This window comes from Haliaeetus leucocephalus, unplaced genomic scaffold (assembly GCF_000737465.1).
Source record: "Haliaeetus leucocephalus isolate CR32 unplaced genomic scaffold, Haliaeetus_leucocephalus-4.0 Scaffold231, whole genome shotgun sequence".
NCBI classification, from domain to species: Eukaryota; Metazoa; Chordata; class Aves; order Accipitriformes; family Accipitridae; genus Haliaeetus; species Haliaeetus leucocephalus.
The window spans coordinates 223022-242596 of NW_010972667.1; the positions used below are offsets into that span (position 1 = coordinate 223022).

A 19575-nucleotide genomic window follows, 5' to 3' on the forward strand; every position below is an offset into this window, starting at 1 on the left:
CTGTGTCTTTTTGCTTCAGGCAGAGCCAGCGCTCGCTTGGCGGATTGGAAACTGGGGAGAAGGTGGAAGGTACCCCGCACACGGCAGATGCCTACTGAAGTGGACTGTGTTTTCAACTCGGAAGTTATATGAGCAGTTGTAGTTCTGTGAAAATGTTTCTCTCTAGCTTGAACACTTTTATATATTTATAGTTTTAGTGAAATAAATTGTAGGCGGGGCTTATCCGATTTTAGTCAAATCGCAGTTCATTCACCCCTCTCTGTACCAAGAATCCACTGAAACCAGCAAGCAAATTTCCTAAAGTTGCAAGGAGTGTGGAGGGACAGATTTTTTAGACTATTTGATAGCTTGACTGATTTGCTCAGCTAGACTAATTTATACATGATTAAAATATTATCACAAATCAAACTGAAGGGAAATATAAGAAAAGTTTTGATGCTTTGAAAGTCAGGCTCTGAACCAGTGTTGCCTGTGTCATTTTGCTTGGCATAGGTCTTTTTTTGTTTGTGTATCTGAAAACGCAGAATTTGGGGTTTTTTCCCTGTTCTTTTGCAAAGCTACATCTCACTTGCACAAAGGTCAAGTGAGAAACTTAACTATTTACTCATACAATTTATGGTCACGCTTGGCTGTAGGTTAGAGACTGCCTCCTTCTCTGTGTTGTCTTGGGATTTTGACAGGAGATTTGCGTTAGCTACCCATCACTGGCAAAACATGTTGCCCTTATAAATTCATGGTTTGGATATTCTGTCATCACTGTGTGAACTGCAGAAAACAACTGTGTTTAAAAACGAAAAGTGCTACATTACTATTCAGTTCATTTCCCACCCATTGTGTCTCAGGAGTTTAGGAACATTTTAATTAGGCTGTAAAATCAGACTGGACCCATGCCTTTTTTTACTTTGAGAACATACAAAATGAGTGGGAAATGTTGTAAAGAGGGGTTTGAGGGGAAGGAAAAGAGTATCTGGTAGGTATATTGTATTTTCCCTTTTTTTCACACTTCATGTATCTTTGTAAGCTTTTTTATGGTGTTCAGAATCTGCTTTATGACAGTTTGAAATTAGAGTATACATACAGCTGAATGTTATAGGTCATAAAAGGAACAAATAAGCACAGCATGGTTTTTGTAGATAGTTTTGGGTGCTTGGACAGCTGTTGCATGAAGTCTTGCACATATTCTTTATGAAGGTCCATTTTATGTTATGGCTGTTTTCAGCTCTTTGGATAGGAGGGAACCCGATCTCTCCTTTGACTGGGGTCCTGATAGTTTTAACCCCTATGGAACGTGTGGTTTGTTTCCTTTAGTGCAGCGTGCAGTCTTGTTTGTTTCTTTTCTGCTTCTTATGAGTTCTTGTATAAAAGTTACCTGCAGAAGACTGTTGTTAACTGCCGTGAGAATCTGGAAGGATTTCAGATCATGACAGTGAAAGCTGTGGAGGAGAGGGGCTGTAAAACTCTAGTTTGCTTGCTGGGATGGTAATTATGCTTTCTTTGCGGAAATCAGGTGACCAGATAAGATCTAACTGGTTTGTTCATGTAAACGGAACTGTGTACCTGTTGCATACATCGGATAAGTACTTCAGGTTTTAATGGGGAGTGGGTTTCTTAGCCCCTTGTCTTATTGTTGAATTACACTGTAAGAGGTACAGCTATTGCAGTATATGGATTCCTTAGCTGGCAACTTGCATTTCAGACAGCTGTGGGTTTTCTCGCTCATTAGTCCCAGAAAGCAAGCGGTAGAACTGTAGTTATGGCAGTGCCAGGGAAATAAAGCAAACTGAATTTATGGTCTGCCCAGTTCCTTACCCTCCTTCCCTCCACCCTGCTTGCTAGAAGAGAAACTTTGATTTCTGCTTCATTCAGTTTTTGTCTAAACATGTATCACTTGCCACCTTTACCACGTCCTTCTGAGGGGCAGGATTCTGTTTAAAAGTTCGCTAACTTGTGTAAAGCTCTGAAAGACTAAATGGAGACTTGCTTATTGACTAAGTGATTAACTTAAGCACAGAATTGCATCATCACCTTAATATCTGGAAAGAAATGCTGGGCTCATACTTGGCAGGGGTTAGTGCTCTTAATTTCCATTTAGACAATATCAAGTAATGGATTAAGTCATGCATGGATCATCTCAGCCTTTGAAGTGGTCTGTATTGCTATTTTTCTGCCTCCCAACCCTTTTTTCTCTATTATATAGTGTTTCCCTAATGGGTGAGCGCTGTAAGTTGTCTTCAGGTTGTTTTCTGCAGCACCTGTGAGTGTGTAATAGGGTATTGCAATCCAAGAGGTTTACTTGATTTCTCTCTGCCATCTGTTTTGTGCTTAGGTGACTGCCAGCTGCAAACACCTTGTCGAATCCAGAAGTGCACCACCGATTTCGTATCCTTAACTTCACATCTAAACTCGGGTCTTGAGGGCTTTGACTTGGAGTTCTGCAAGGCCCTGCGAGCATACTCTGCCTGTACCTATCGCAATTCCAAAGTATGCCGTGGAAATCTAGTCTACCATTCTGCAGTGCTTGGGATCAGCGACCTCATGAGCCAGAGAAATTGTTCCAAAGATGGACCCACATCCTCCACTAACCCTGAAGTGACCCATGATCCCTGCAATTACAGTAGCCACACAGAAGCCAGAGAACATCAGGGAGGGGAGAAGACTCCTCCTACTACTTACCTATTTTGTGGCTTGTTTGGTGATCCTCATCTGAGGACTTTTAAGGATCACTTCCAGACATGCAAAGTGGAAGGTGCTTGGCCCCTCATAGACAATAACTACTTATCAGTGCAAGTGACCAATGTGCCTGTGGTCCCAGGATCCAGTGCTACTGCTACAAATAAGGTATGGATTGTTCTTAAGCACTGGCTTGTGTACCAAAGTAAAAGGCCAAGACAGTAGAGTAAGTCACTTAGCCCTTAACAGTTAAGAAGTGTAGCAGCTTGAGAATCTTCTGTGCAGTAGTCTAAGAAAGTAAAACTGTTAGCCTCTTTTCTGAGAATCAAACAAAACTTAAACCAGGTCCTTTTCTTCCTTTTGTTCCTCCCTACCACAAGAAAACCCTGTACGTATCACCACATAAGCCTTTAAGGATACTAAATGTAATGCTTTAAAACAGTTATCAGATTGCAGCATCTGTGACTGCCTCTGCACTAAGTAGGAATTCTAGGCAAGGAGTAAGGAAAGAGCTTAAGTCTCTGCTTTTCATCAGTTCTCTAAAATGTATAGCCATGACAGTAGATAACAATACTGACAGAGTGGCACAACAAATGAGTTACCAAGACACTGAGGGTTCAGAGCAGAAACAAGAATAGGAACTGCAGAGAACTGAAAGAACGTAGCAAAAAAATTACATTGATGCCAATTGGTTGTCAGAAGGTCTTAGTACCCTGGCTTTACTAAAGAAGCAGCAGCCTGAAAATTCTATTGAGAGTGTAAGTCCCTGTTCAGACAGGCAAGACTTAAGATTGCTCTTCTCTCAGCCACTTGAGGTGAGATGCCTAGAGAAGGAATACATGCACTAGTATTGATAGCTTATGCCATTTCTCTACCTTAAGAAAAGTACTTCCCTCTTTCTGCTGAAGGCAGATAGCAAGTCTGTCTGTAGGAAATAAAACAAGGAGGCATAAAGCATAAGCGTGGCTAAAACATCCTTTGATTTACCTCCAGGGCCAGGGGTGAAAAATACTCTGAACTGTTGGGCGCATCACTCTGTCAGTAAAAGTAATTAGTTGAACATATGTTTGAAGCTGATGCTGTAACATATCTTTTTTTCCTTTTTGGAGTGACATGGCCTTTTATAACTGTGGTAGTGTAGCTCTTGTATTGTCAAAGTATCTCAGGCTATGTGTACACAGTCTCAAGACCACCAATCTTGGAGAATTTTCACTGTTTTGTTAAGTTCGGAAGTAGGTTTTTAATTACTGCAGTCAGGAACAGGGTGTGCCGGTCACAGTAGGTTAGAGCCTGCACATCTTACATGGAGATGTTTGTGCAGTAATATTAGTACGTGAAAATCAGTTTTGCTATTGCATTCATGCTGGATTCTGAGGTACTGACTAATGTCAATGCCTGTATGAGTGAGGCAAATTTTTGCATTTGCGAGAAGCCAGAGGCTGGACTGATACATCATTGAAATTCAGAATCAGCTTTTCTTAACTTGTGCCTGTTCCAAGAACAGTCTGCATCGTGAATGAGTTCTGAAGGAGTATAAAATGAGGGAATGAGGCTAACCTGAGTAAGCTTTGCAAAAGAGACTTGGGTCTCTTGAAATCTGCTCCAGTGGCTTTTTTTAAAGACAGTTAAGTAAGCTTTTTTCCTCAGTTTTGCTAAAGTCTTGCAGAATGTTCTTTAATTCCTTGTTCCTGGTAGTGCTGGAGGAGGAAGTTGAGTCTTCTTGTGTACAAATTGTGTGGGTGGCTAGGGTGTGATGGTAGTAGACAGGTGATCTTATCTTACCCTTTAGCCACATTCTGAAAATAATTGACTAGGGTAGCATGTTATGGTGATATATGTCTGCTCAAACAGATAACCAAGAGGAGAACTTCAGGAGATAAATGTCTTTACGTACTGGGGGAAAGTACATGTTTTAAAGGGTGTACGTTCTGTCTTTATTTATTCTCAATGTTTTTGTGTTTTTCTTTGACTCGTCATTCTGGAAAAAGTGGTAATACATTTTCCTCTTTTATAATAGTGGTTTAACATCCCTGCTGTTGCACAAGTACAGCTAAGTGTGCAGAAGCAATTAAATGAAATAAGATGTGTGGTTTAGGATATTAGAAATGTCTCTAATGCTAGAGACATGTCACATGTTGTACAGTGCTTGAGTTTTTTCTTTCTTTGGCAGGTAATCAAACTTATCAGCACACCTGTTTGCAGGAAATGAAGGTTGTTTGAATGTACAAGTAACTTAGCAAGATAAGTTTTCATATCTCGAATGCATCCTATTGACTCCTTTATTTCTTTGTGGAGCAGACTGCTGTATAAGATACAGAAAAGGCTTGTTAAACTGCACTGCCACTGCTAGTTTCATTCCTGTTACATTTTTCTCTGCTAGTATTCCATTTGGGTTGTGGTTCTGGACTATCTGCTGCTGGGTGTACTTTCCTAATTTTGTCCACAGGGTAGCTTAAGGCACCTTTATAAAGAGCTACCAAGAGAAGTTCAGTGACTTTTATCTACGTAGTGTTTTTTCCCTAGCTGAGAGCTTGCAAACAGGTCTTCTACCTTCTTCATGAGGCAAGTTTCCAGAACATTATCCATTGTTAGTCTTGCTGCTTTTTCATTGCAGGTATTTGAGATAGGTGTTTAATGGGAAATGACAACAAAGGTTTATCCTGAACTTAAATTGTGCAGAAGCCAAAGCAAATATTAATTTGCTAACTAGCCTACTTAATCCACTCTAAAGCAGACCTAATGAAAGGAAAGACAAAAAGAGTAGAAAATTTAGTTTCTCCTGAATGCGTTTTTTTTAGGGAAGTGATTTTAAGAAGCTGTAGGAACAGAATACTTAATCTTCACCCCATATGCAGTGTGCTTTTGGAAGGGGCATACCATCACTTGCCGTTGTGGGTAGTTACTACCTTGAAATTTATCATAGTTTTCTGGTGGACTAAGCTTTAAGGGAATCAGCAATGAAGCGAGCATTATGTGTAAAGTTGTTTCCTCACTCCAAAACCGGTGAGATTTGAGTAACCTCAGCAGTCTGAGGGCTATCCAGTATGTTCATAAAGAACAAGAGAATGCCAGGAGGAGACTTTAAGAAAGAATCTGAAGAATAAAAGTATGTTGTTCTGCCCCCACCTCCCACCCTGTATCTGGCAGGAAAGTATGAAAAGCAGGAAAACTCTTCCTTTAATTCCTTGATTGGAAGGGTACATTCTATGTGGGAGTTGTGTATTTATTCACAAAATGCTCTTGGCAATTTGTTTGTAGGTGTTAATGCATATTTGTGATGCCATAGTAACAACATCTGTTTCTTCACAGTGAACAAAGGCTACTGTATGTTCTGTAGTCTAGCTGAAACATCAAAGTCTATTCTTTGTTTTAGCTTTTCTGCTGTGCTTATGCCCCTTGGCATGAGATCCTAGGGCTTGTCAGATGGAGACTGAAGGATCCTCACTAACTAGCTGGGAAACTGAGTTCAATCTCTCCTTTCTTTTTCTTTCTGATGGACTTCCTGTATGAGTTTTGGGTATGTCACTGGCATCTTTATGTGTTTTGTAGTGGATAGGTTGAAGGTGAGAGAGTGAATAGAAGGACTGAGAATGAAAAAACCAGAGCTTTTACTGTAGTGGATTTACTGGGCATAAAGGTTTGAACCTAGGAATTGTTGGTACTACCAGAATGGGGAAACATTGGGTAAAAATATTATTTTTCCCAGAGTCAAAACATTTAAATATCTCTCTTGCAGCATAGTTTCTGTTTTTGCAGGAAATTGTTGGAGACTGAACACAGTGTACCTAGCCTCCTTTAAGTAATATTAAAAAGTTTGTCTTCCAGTTACCATTCAGTTGTTCTTCTAAGTAGGAGCATCAGATACCTGATCACATATGATTAGTTTTTTTGTCTTTGTGGACACCCTGCCAAAGGTAGAGATGAATTTGTCTTTATTTCTCAGAAGTAGTACATACTACAGTTTTGTTGGAGGTCATCAAAGAATGATTTAGGTTGGAAAAGACCCTTAAAATCATCAAGTCCAACTGTAAACCTAACACCACCAAGTCCCACTAAACCATGTCCCTAAGTGCCACATGTACATGTCTTTTAAACACCTCCAGGGATGGTGACTCAAACACTTCATTGGGCAGCCTGTTCTGATGCTTGATAACCCTTTGGGTGAAGAAATTTATCCTAATATCCAGTCTAAACCTCCCCTGGCGCAACTTGAGGTCATTTCCTCTCCTCCTATCAGTTGTTACTTGGGAGAAGAGACTGACACCCACTTCACTACAACCTCTTTTCAGTTAGTTGTAGAGCACGATAAGGTCTCCCCTCAGCCTCCTTTTCTCCAGGCTAAACAACCCCGGTTCCCTCAGCTGCTCCTCATAAGACTTGTTCTCCAGGGCCTTCAGCAGCTTCCCTGCTCTTCTTTGGACACACTCCAGCACCTGAGTGTCTTTCTTGTAGTGAGGAGCCCAAAACTGGACACGGTATTGAAGGTGTAGTCTCACCAGTGCCGAGGACAAAGGGACAATCGCTTCCCTAGTCCTGCTGGCCACACTATTTCTGATACAAGCCAGGATGCTGTTGGCCTTCTAGGCCACCTGGGCACACTGCTGGCTTGTATTCAGGCAGCTGTCGACCAACACCCCCAGGTCCTTTTCTGCCAGGCAGCTTTCCAGCCACTCTTCCCCAAGCCTGTAGTGTTGTATGACGTTGTTACGACCCAAGTGAAGGATGCAGTACTTAGCCTTTTTGAATCTCATACAATTGGCTTTGGCCCATTGATTCAGCCTGTCCAGTTCCCTCTGTAGAGCCTTTGTACCCTCAAGCAGATCAACACTTGCACCCAGCTTGGCGTTGTCTGCAAACTGTCTCAGCTTTACTGGTGTAAAGATAAACAATGCTGTTTCCTGGTGTTCAGGACAGCCTGGTCTTAGTAGGACAAGCTGTGGCAGTTTGACAGGCATTAAACTGTTCTCTTGCCTGTGATGTTTGTGGGACTCCTGGACAGTTGTTACAGATATTTCAGTGCCTTCAATGCATGCCTTTGAGGGGTGGAGAGGGAAGGAGAGATGCATACATACTCACTCAGCAACATCTATCTGAATGTCTTTAAAGCCTCTGGGAGTCTCTTTGGGGTAGTAGGACAGAGAATAAGTTAACAATTATAAGTGGCAGGTTTTTTCTCAGACATGGTGATGGCAGTTAAATGTTAATGTTGTGAACTTAAACAGGCTTTACCTTCCTGCCTGTTGCCATATAAGCTTTATAGTCCCACTGCGGGGGCCGGGGAGAACCTTTCTTCTTGGGTTGTCCACCTGAGAAAAGGAGGTGGAATATTTTACCTACGGTTCCCATTGATTAAGGATGCTTAACTATAGTCAAGTTCTAGGCAGTTTTGAAATTAATCAATAGTAGATTAATTTCTAGACTGATTTATGAACAGTGACCTTCTTGCTTAACCACGTTCAAGAAACGCTCTCCTGAGTGATCTTGGCTTTCCTTTTGGAAATCATCTAATGCTGAACTGTCTTGTTTTCAGGTTGACTTCCTCTTTATATCTCTGTGGTGCATGGAATCCACACGCCTTCCCTTCCCATTTTCTCCTCTGACGTGAAATAGGAACGTGTCATGGTAAAATGTCTTGTGGTGCTTCTGTACCATAGAAGCAGGCTGAAGAGAGATTACTGTATATAGTTTTGTAACACTCCCAGCAGTTCTTGCGTCTGAGAAGTTAGCCCCAGCAGCATCACTGAGGCAGTCCCTAAATCTTTCCCAGACAGTTTGCCCTCACCATGCCCTCCCCACCCCCAATATGCATGGAAGAAGCAAAGTCTCTTTTGCACATACACCTCTTGCTGGTATCCTTGAGCTATGTTGACTTCAGCAAATAGTGTACTGCAAAAGCATGGATATATGGAGAAAATTGTGAAGAAATCTTGCTCTGGGTGATGCCTGGTGGTGTCTGATGGACTAAGCAGTCGTTAGTGTTTGTAACACACTCTTCAGTTTCATTTCATCCCAAAAGACCTGCTATGTATATAAAAAGAAAATAGCCTGTGATGTAACTTGAAATGAGTCTACTGAATCAACATTTTACAATGAGTCCTTACTATTTTCCCTTATTAAATCTCTCTACTTCCACCTTTTGGCATAGGCCATTTTTCAATAGGTGATGAGTGATGCTTGGTTTCCCAGATAAACTCACATGCTTCACACTTGTTGCAGACCTCTGGAAAGGGAAGGTGTGACATTTTCAGTTGGTGATTGGAAGATTATTCAATGTATGCAAGTTTAAATTTTCTTATATGTATGTATGGACTCTAAAAGCTTTTGCAAGACCCCTTTAGAAATGTCATGTATGCTATGCAGTTATCTGCCTATGAACTTCTAGTAGCTGCCTTTCACAGATCACTTGTTAAGTCCTTTGCAGAATTCCCAAGGATATTTGGTAGATCACTGGTCTAGTATCATAAAACTTCCTGCTGAAACATCTCCTACCTGTTCTCCAGGGCTTGATGAAATCATCAGGGCTGTGTTCTCTAAACATTTTTCCCTGTCTTTTCCCATAGACTGAAATGGTGCATAAGGAGAGCATCTGAATGTTTTCTCATGATGCTAGGCATGAGGTGTAGGGTATGCAGACCTATGCTGAAGATAAAGCTGGGAAACATGAATAGCAAGGTGTTTCTTTAGCTGCATCAGAGTGCCATCTCAGTAGTCTGCCTGACCTACTGTGCTTTATGCAGACTTACAGACATGTCACTGGATAGGCTCACTGTGGGATCTCATCTGCTTCCTTGCTGCTCTCTGTTAGGAGAAGAAATACTCAGTAGCAAAGTCTAATGTCGTAAGAAGCATTGTGGAGACACTCTTTCAATGTGCATATTCCACTGGTGGGGTATTCAGTTGTTAAATACTTGCATAACATGCTTATGTTCAGTCAATGTTCCCTGCCTCTCTGACTAGCTTTCCTTGTTATGTACCTGAATGCTGACTGTAACCTTTCCATGTATTGTGGCCATCTGTGCTTGGAGTAGTAACTGGGGAGAATGGGGTGGGTCTGTGAATTTTAGTAGCAGCTTCAACAGTATTGAGGTAGGTTCTGCATGATTGCATGGTGATATAAGCTCTTGCCTGAAAGTACAACCCAGTCATGACAAACATCTGGGGAGGAAAATGGACTTGGGGACTATTACAGTAAAATTATGAGAAAAACTAGCCAAGATCAAAATACATCCATAGAGCAACAAGAACCTTCTGTCCTATGTTAAAAAAACCCAAAACAAAACCAACAAAAACCAACCACAATCAAAACAAAAGAACAACCAACAACCTTTAGATTTGTCCAGAGTCGCTGCCTGTTCAGTTGGTAGTGTCACCTTCTTGCATGTGGTACCTCATATCTGTTTTTTAACATCTGGATGAAGTCTAATTCTTAGGCAGGTTCTGTCTGAATTCTTTCCTCAGGAATTTTGCCTGTAGTAGGCATAGAAGACTTGAATGGCTTTCTAGGTACAGGAGTTGGATTTGTGTCTTGTTGTGGAAGGCCTAGATGGGGTTAAAGATGTTATGAGAAAACGTCCTACTCTGGTACAGCCCTCGGATTGTTATCCGTTATTGCTTTATCATGTAGGCAGCAACAAAGTTGCAGTAAGTCCAAGGGTGTTCAAAAGAGACTTCAGGGCCTTGGGATGACTGGTTAAGGGACCAGGAGCACAAGCAGTTTTCTCCTCTATGCTTCCAGTTGCAAGGAATGATGCTGGAAGAAACGGGAAGATCCAGCTGATCAATATCTGGCTCCATGACTGGTGTCACCAGCAGAATTGTAGGGTTCTTTTGATCATGGGTTGGTCTACATGACACCAGGCCTGCTGGCAACAGATGGGGTACACCTTTCTGAAAGTGGGAAAAGGATCTTTGCCAAAGAGTTAGCAGGGATCACTGAAAGAGCTTTGAACTGCATTTGACCAGGGGAAAGGGATAAAACCAGGCTCCCTAGAGATAAGCCATGGGGCACCACACCTGTGTTTGAAGGATGGTGTGCTAGTGAGGTCCTTCAGTCTGCTTGATGATGTGCTGAGTACACTGTAGCACATTTGAAATGTCTCTATACTAATGCACGCAGCAGCTTAGCCATTTCAGTGCGGGTAGGGGATGGAGATCCACGGGACAGCAAAGGCACAAGGGTTGTTGATGTGTTAGAAACAACAGAAGCACCTGAGAACAGCCACATAGGAATTAAGGCTTCTCCCCCAAAAAAGGTGGCAGGATCAATAGCCCAACTGAAATGCATCTATACTCATGCATGCAGCATAGGCAACAAACAAGAGGAGTGGAAGGCCACTGTGCAGCTGGAAAACTATGATATAATTGCAATCGTGGAAACATGGTGGGATGACTTACACAACTGGAGTGCTGCAATGGATGGCTCTAAGTTCTTCAGAAGGGAGAGCAAGGGAGGAGAGGTGGTGGGGTAGCCCTGTATGTATGTTAGGGAGTATTTTGACTGTCTGGAGCTTGATGATGGTGATGAAGGGGTCAAGTGTTTATGGGTAACAGTCAGGGGAAAGGCCAATAAGACAGATATCATGGTGGGAGTCTGTTATGAACCACCCAGCCAGGATGAAGAGGCAGGTGAAATAGTCTATAAGCATCTAGGAGAAGTCTCACAATTGCTAGCCCTTGTTCTCACGGGGGACTTCAACTTAGCAGATGTCTGCTGGAAATACAATACAGCGGAGAGGAAACAGTCTAGGATATTCCTGGAGTGTATGGAAGGTATAACTTCCTGACACAGCTGGTGAGTGAGCCGACTAGGGAAGGTGCCCCACTTGGACCTGTTGTTTGCGAACAGAGAAGGACTTGCGAGTGATGTGATGGTTGGAGACTGTCTTGGGCATATTGATTCTTGGAGATCTAAGCAATGTGGTTAGCAGAACTGCTACCTTGGACATCCAGAGGGCAGACTTTGGCCTGTTTAGGAGCCTAGTTGACAGAGTCCCTTGGGAGGCAGTCCTGAAGGAGTCCAGGAAGGCTGGACATTCTTCAAGAAGGAAATCTTAAAGGTGCAGGAGCAGGCTGTCCCCATGTGCCAAAAGACGAGCTGTCAGGGAAGAAGACCAGCTTCGCTGAACAGAGAGCTTTGGCTGGAACTTGGGGTAAAAAAAAGAGTTTATGACCTTTGGAAGAAGGAGCAGGCAAGTCAGGAGGACTACAAGGTTGTCATGATGTTACACAGGGAGAAAATTAGAAGGGCCAAAGCCCAACTAGAACTTAATTATTGTCTACTGCAGTAAAAGACAGTACAAAATGTTTCTATAAATTCATTCACAACAAAAGGAGGGCTAAAGACAATCTCCATCCCTTATTGAATGCGTGGGGATACATAGTGACAAAGGATGAGGAAAAGCCTGAGGTACGTAATGCTTCCTTTGCCTCAGTCTTTAACAGTAAGACCAGTTGTTCTCAGGATACCCAGCCTGCTGAGCTGGAAGACAGGGACAGGGAGCAGACTGAAGCCTCCATAATCTAAGGGGAAATGGTTACTGACCTGCTACACCACTCAGACACACAAAAGTCTCTGGGGCCAGGTGGGATCCACCCCAGTTGTTGTGGTTTAACCCCAGCCAGCAACCAAGCACCACGAAACTGCTCACTCACTCCCCTCCCACCCAGTGGGATGGGGGAGAAAATCAGGAAAAGAAGTAAAACTTGTGGGTTGAGGTAAGAATGGTTTAATAGAAGGGGAAAGAAGAAACTAATAGTGATAACACTAGTAAAATGATAACAGTAATAATAAAAGGATTGGAATGTACAAATGATGCACAGTGCAATTGCTCACCCCCTGCCAGTCGACGCCCAGTTAGTCCCCAAGCAGTGATTCCCTGCCCCCACTTCCCACTTCCTATACTAGATGTGACATCACATGGCATGGAATGCCCCGTTGGCCACTTTGGGTCAGCTGCCCTGGCTGTGTCCTGTGCCAGCTTCTTGTGCCCCTCTGGCTTTCTTGCTGGCTGGGCATGAGAAGCTGAAAAATCCTTGACTTTAGACTAAACACTACTTAGCAGCAACTGAAAACATCAGTGTTATCAACATTCTTCTGATACTGAACTCAAAACATAGCACTGTACCAGCTACTAGGAAGACAACTCTATCCCAGCTGGAAGCAGGACACCAGTGTACAGAGGGAGCTGACGGAAACGCTCACCAAGCCACTTTCAATCATTTATCAGCAGTCTTGGCTAACCGGGGAGGTCCCAGTTGACTGGAGGTTAGCAACTGTTATGCCCATCTACAAGAAGGGCCAGGAAGAGGATCTGGGGAACTACAGGCCTGTCAGCCTGACCTTGGTGCTGGCGAGGGGGAGGGTTGTGGAGCACATCATCTTGAGTGCCATCACATGGCACGTACAGGACAACCAAGAGATCAAGTGCAGTCAGCATAGGTTTATGAAAGGCAGGTCCTGTTTGACTAACCTGATCTCCTTCTATGACAAGATGACCTGCTCAGTGGGTGAGGGAAAGGCTGTGGATGTTGCTTACCTGGACTTAAGTAAAGCCTTTGACACTGTTTCCCACAGCATTCTCCTGGAGAAACTGGCTGCTCATGGCTTTGATGAATGTACTGCTTACTGGGTAAAAAACTTTCTGGATTGTCAGGCACAAAGAGTTGTGGTGAATGAAGTTAAATCTAGTTGGTGGCTGATCACAAGTGGTGTTCTAGAGGGCTCGGTATTGTGGCCAGTTCTGATTGATACCTTTATCAATGATCTGGATGAGGGGATTGAGTGCGCCCTCAGTCAGTTTGCAGACAACGCCAAGCTGGGTGCAAGTGTTGATCTGCTTGAGGGTACAAAGGCTCTACAGAGGGAACTGGACAGGCTGAATCAATGGGCCAAAGCCAATTGTATGAGATTCAAAAAGGCTAAGTACTGCATCCTTCACTTGGGTCGTAACAACGTCATACAACACTACAGGCTTGGGGAAGAGTGGCTGGAAAGTTGCCTGGCAGAAAAGGACCTGGGGGTGTTGGTCGACAGCTGCCTGAATACGAGCCAGCAGTGTGCCCAGGTGGCCTAGAAGGCCAACAGCATCCTGGCTTGTATCAGAAATAGTGTGGCCAGCAGGACTAGGGAAGCGATTGTCCCTTTGTCCTCGGCACTGGTGAGACTGCACCTTCAATACTGTGTCCAGTTTTGGGCTCCTCACTACAAGAAAGACACTCAGGTGCTGGAGTGTGTCCAAAGAAGAGCAGGGAAGCTGCTGAAGGCCCTGGAGAACAAGTCTTATGAGGAGCAGCTGAGGGAACCGGGGTTGTTTAGCCTGGAGAAAAGGAGGCTGAGGGGAGACCTTATCGTGCTCTACAACTAACTGAAAAGAGGTTGTAGTGAAGTGGGTGTCAGTCTCTTCTCCCAAGTAACAACTGATAGGAGGAGAGGAAATGACCTCAAGTTGCGCCAGGGGAGGTTTAGACTGGATATTAGGATAAATTTCTTCACCCAAAGGGTTATCAAGCATCAGAACAGGCTGCCCAATGAAGTGTTTGAGTCACCATCCCTGGAGGTGTTTAAAAGACATGTACATGTGGCACTTAGGGACATGGTTTAGTGGGACTTGGTGGTGTTAGGTTTACAGTTGGACTCGATTTTAAGGGTCTTTTCCAACCTAAATGATTCCATGATTCTATGAAATGCATGGAAAAATAGCAACATATAGTCAGACCTACAGCACTGTAATTGTGTTATGGCACTAGTGAAGACTAGTAGAAGAATTCAGAGTTGAAAGTGTTGCTTTTGTTTAAGGCATACAAACCAGGCACCTTTACAAATTTGTGAAGGTCTTCCAGAAACTTCACTTTGGCCACTCAGTAACACCATCCTTGAAAGGCTTTGAATGTGCCTTGGGATTTAAGTAATCTTTGTGATCTGTACACTCAGAGAGGACGATGTTACTGGCATCAGTAGGAGTGGGATGATGAAGTCCAAATGAAATATTTCAAGTGCAGATTGAATGCATGGGGGGGGTTTATTGCTTTTAGAACTCTTAGTATAGCTGATGGTTGTATATTGTATCTTCAGGTAAATCTGGAATAATCTTATTTTCATCTTCTAGGTTCCTTCCTGCAGTAGCTTAAGAGCTCTGTATGTGCCCAGAGAACAAGGCTGAGATACCAATACTTTCAAAAAAACTTTCTTTATCTGAATATTCTGGCATTTGGATTTTTCTGTGCTAGGTTTAGAAATGGCAGCTAGTTTCTAGTCTGTAAACAATGAAGCATGAGCAGCTTTGTGGGGGCGTTCTTATAACCCAGCCAGAGTGTAGAAAGTACTATATGAACCTTTACACATATAACACATTAAATTTGTTTGAAATAACCTTTTTCACTATTTAATGCATTCTGTTACCTTGAAAACTTAAACGGAGGAAGCTTTGCAGTGGAATTTCCTTCATCTCCCTTCACAACAAGGTCTTGAGTATCCCTCAGTACCAGGGCATGAGATTGAGGTAGGAGTGGGTGATAAGGAAAGGACCTTACAGAACTCTGGTTTTACTGATCTGGCCTATGGATTAGATGGATGTCACACAACAGAAAACACAATATCCATATGAGTGTGTCCTTGGAAAGTCTTAATGGTCTCTGTTGATTCTCTGTTCGGAGCATCTTTGCAAGGTGTATGTGGAGGCCTTCATTCACTTAATAGTCGTTCAGCCCTCATTCAATGTGCAGTGTTATTTCTAATCTTGGCTTAGGGTGGAAGCTTCTGTTCTCCCTGTCTCTGAAATTGCGTGCAATTCATTCTTGCAGAGGGGGGAAGCAGTTTGGTGGCTGCTTCCTGATAAATTTTGTCAGGTGCCTTGCTTAACTGTTTTAAGTAGCCAGTTCTGTGTCTCATTAAAACCATTAACTCTTTTTGACTCCAGACAGTTCAGGTGCTGAGCAAACTTAGAGCTTTACTTCTGTTGAAATGTAAATCATTCTTTCCTTGCAGAGCAATGCAAATGTGCTTGGGGAAGTAGGAATGCTTCTTTGTCTGTGCAGGCTGAGATAGAAGCCTATTTCATCAAAACTGTGTTATATAAGACCTGGTTTAATACATGAGGCTCTGGATTATATGCAGAAATACTAATCACTTGGCAGATCTCGGGTTTCTCTTCTTTGAGTTGCTGAGCTTACTTCATTAATCATAGAGTTGTGAGGTGGTCTTTACCGCAGCAAGGGCACTTCTGGATTTGCTGGATTTGGGGCGTAGGCATTCAAGCTTAGCTGTGGTCTACAGACATCAGTTTACCAAATTGCTTGACTGCAGATGGTCTCAAGCTAGCTGTATAACTGCTTATTGCAAAGAAAAAACAGTGGAAAATTCCAGTCAGAAAGTGCCAGTGGGAACATAGGAAATCAAAATAGCAAGTATTGTTTGTGTGTATGAGACACAAAGACTGACAACGTCAACCAACTGGGACAAACCAAACATTGAAAAACAATGAAATACTGTTTAGGGTATGTCTGCATACTCCAAAGGAGAAATTGTTGCAGTGGGAGGAGGGAGAAGGGAAGACTTCTGTCTTATACAACTGGTATGGTATGGAGAGGTGAGGCTAATGAGGGTAGAGGTTTCATTCGGATTGTCTGTAATCATCTGTTTATTTAACCTCTAGCTGTTACCTCAAAGTAGAGGGACAGGAAACCGTTGTGCAGAAGTGTGCTGGTTAACAGAAATTAAAATGTAAGGTTGATATAGAGTAGATTTTAAGGAAGAAGTGTAATGTTGGGTTGAAAATGCTTTCTAATATGTTTTGGAGTACGCTGAATCTTGTAGCAGACTGCTTAAATAAGACTGTAAGTAATTTTGATGTAATCAGTCAATGGTGAAAATAATGATTAAAATACCTATTCGTGGTGTAGAATTGCCTTTGACCTTTTAAGAAGTCACTCCCCTCTGAAACTGTAAAGGAAGTAGCATATCTGTTTCTAATATTTATATGTGATTCCTCATTATACTTTCTATTATAGGAAAAACGACTAAACACTCCAAACTTGGTCTGCCGAATAGCCTAATTATTCCCTTCAAATAAGACTGGAGGACCTACTCTTTCTGTTGTTGCTTATTCAGATAAATGTAAAGGTTTAAAAGGCCAGTTGTAATCTTAAAAGAATGAGTAATTGCTTTATGCTCCTGGTTTCTGTGTTGGAAGTCACTCTTCAAAGGCATGTCTTTGAATATTGTTCAGTCTTGCTTTGTTTCTCCATGGGCACATTTTCTAGCAACAGTGGACTGGAAGTGTCAAATCTCCCAGTTCCAAGGACTAATGGGTCCAGGAGCCCTAAGCAGTTATTTGACTAGTTGTTCTTCCTGGTCATGCATCTGTCATCTCACTGCCTGTTGTGTTGGTGGCTGATAAAGCACTAAATACATCAGTGCTTTTAAAGTAGTCTCACACAACTAATCCTGGCAACACATCCAACAAGTGTACAGTACCCCAACAGTGGTCGTAGAGTCACTATAAAAGGAGTGATTGAGAATATTGTTAGTGGGGGAAGCTGAGTTCTCTTGTACCTTTCTGTGATTTTGCACAGTCTTATTCTGTTTTTCCCATAGTGACTAGCATTGTGGGAATTACTTGGCACTTAGACTTCTCTGTGACTGCAGGATGCACTCCAAAGTGTTAAGAAACCATCAGGCAGGAGGGACTTGTGATGCTTAATTAACTATAAAGCCTTTTCCTTTCTTGACCTTGTGGCTGTTGCCACATACTCATAGTCTTGCTTCTAGGCCAATGTAAGAACAAATTTAGTAATCGCCATCTGGTAAAATATTGCTTTAAGCATGTGTACAGACTGTTTTCCTTTAGGCGTGAGTTGGGGACAACTACCAAGCTCTGAGGTAGTGGGCAGTCCCAGATATGTTCAGCTGCGAAATGGAAAGGACTGAAATGATTTTTTTCCACTAACTTTGCTTTTTTTTTTTCCCCTTCCCACCCCCCCCCAGATAACTGTTATCTTTAAATCATACCAAGACTGTACAGATCAGAAAGTATATCAAGCAGTGACTGATGACTTGCCTGCAGCTTTTGTTGATGGTACAACAAGTGGAGGTGATGGGAACACCAAGAGCTTGCGAATTGTGGAGAAAGTCAGTGGCAAATACATCGAAATGCATGCCAGGTACATTGGGACCACCATGTATATACGCCAGCTTGGGCACTACTTAACATTGGCCATTCGCATGCCTCAAGAATTGGTGATGGCCTATGAGGAGAGCCAGGATCTGCAGCTCTGTGTGAACGGTTGCCCTTCAAGTGAACGTATTGATGATAGTGGCCACTTACCATTGCCTGTAATAGGGCAGTTGCTCCCTCAGGGTGGTGCTGCTCATCCCTGGTCAGTGTACACACTGGAAAGTGCCACCACGAAATGCTATGAGAAGATGCTGGTGAAGGACATCTATTTTTACTCATGTGTATTTGACCTACTCACCACTGGTGACGCTAACTTCACAACTGCTGCTCACAGTGCCTTGCAGGATGTGGAGGCACTGCACCCCAGAAAAGAGCACTGGCATATCTTTCCCAGCAGTGGAGGTGTGGGCAAGGGTAGCAAAGTATTTGTCAGTGTTGGACTTGTGTGCTTGATCCTTATTGCATTTTTGTAGGGTTTTTTTGCTTCTAACAAAATTTTGAAATATATATTGTCATAATATATTGAGTAAAGATGAGTGTATATGTATATACCATGTATATGAAGGGATGTTTTGTTTTGGGACACCCAACAGATTGTACATACTGTGTTAACTGTTTTCATGTATGTTTGATGTAGTATTCTTTGTATCTATTTGTTTTGCAGTTGGTGAAATGTTTTATAATGTCCCTGCATGGGGACCTGATAGAAAGCACTTTATTTTTTATATATTAAATATTTATGTGTGTATCTGAGTAACTATGTATTATTCATATAAACTTGTACATACAATACTCAGCGCTCCCTGTAAGTACTACTTGGTTTAACACATTTTTTTTTAACTGGATCAATTTGTGGGTTTTTTCTGTCATTTCTCTTACTCTAGAGTCTTAGAGTCTCTTGTCCTGTAATAATGTTGGTGATTTGCTGGGTTTACTAGTTAAAATCATTAAGAATGGGATTGTCTTCTGTCCCTCAAACTAATGGCCATCCTTTCTTTGGAGGGAGAAAGTGAAGTGCTTCCCATTAGCTCACATGACCGTCTTGGATAACATGAATTACAGAACCTTCTTTGTAATTTTGACATTTCCTAGTTTCATGGCATGAGTTTCAAAAGAAGAAGAGGAAATGTGTTGGAGTGAGACTTACAAAGCTTATTAGAACCAGTGGAGAAGATGATGATTTTAAAAGATATTAGTGGTCTAGTTGTGTAAGCATGTAATGTAACTATTGCAGCTGCCTCAAACCTCTAGGGTTAAGTCATTCTCCAAGATGGACTGGAGAAATCACAAGCCTGAATTCTGTCCTTTGCTTAGGTGCTAATTCAGTCTATACATTCAGGAGGAGGGGAGTGACGCCACAGGCTCTGACGAATGTTACTGAGGAGCTAGAAGAATGATTTGGTGGCCTGAAGGTTGGTTTTACTTAGTGCCTTAATCTGCTGCAAGAAATGGAAGCTTTAATACATGCTGTAATAAACCCAGCTCCAAGATGGGCTTATTTCACTCTCAAAACTGTTCATCTGAGACTGGACTGACATGTTAGAAGTGCTACCTGAGTAAGACTCAAGTAGCACTTACCTTTGTTAAGCAAACGAGCTAGTCCTTGGTGGAGGGAGATGGAGTTCATTCGTGGAACGAAAGTTCCTAGGTTTTATGAAGACTCTTGGCTGGGTTAGGGACTGTTGACTGGTAAGGACAGCAGCAGTCTTCTCAAATAAACTAATTAATTCCCTGT

At 42.4% G+C, this 19575-nt stretch overlaps 1 protein-coding gene across 1 annotated transcript in view; it reads left to right on the top strand.

Moving 5' to 3' along the window:
* The window catches only part of RGMB (repulsive guidance molecule family member b), a 19089-nt gene extending 423 nt beyond the window's left edge, over window positions 1-18666 (top strand). Inside the window, exons 2-5 of the mRNA XM_010567963.1 lie at window positions 20-69; window positions 1366-1479; window positions 2250-2838; window positions 17651-18666. Of these exons, the coding sequence (XP_010566265.1) occupies window positions 20-69; window positions 1366-1479; window positions 2250-2838; window positions 17651-18313 (1416 nt within the window). The 3' untranslated portion in view covers window positions 18314-18666. The remainder of the gene's footprint in view (window positions 1-19; window positions 70-1365; window positions 1480-2249; window positions 2839-17650) is intronic.
* The last annotated feature ends 909 nt before the right edge of the window (window positions 18667-19575 follow it).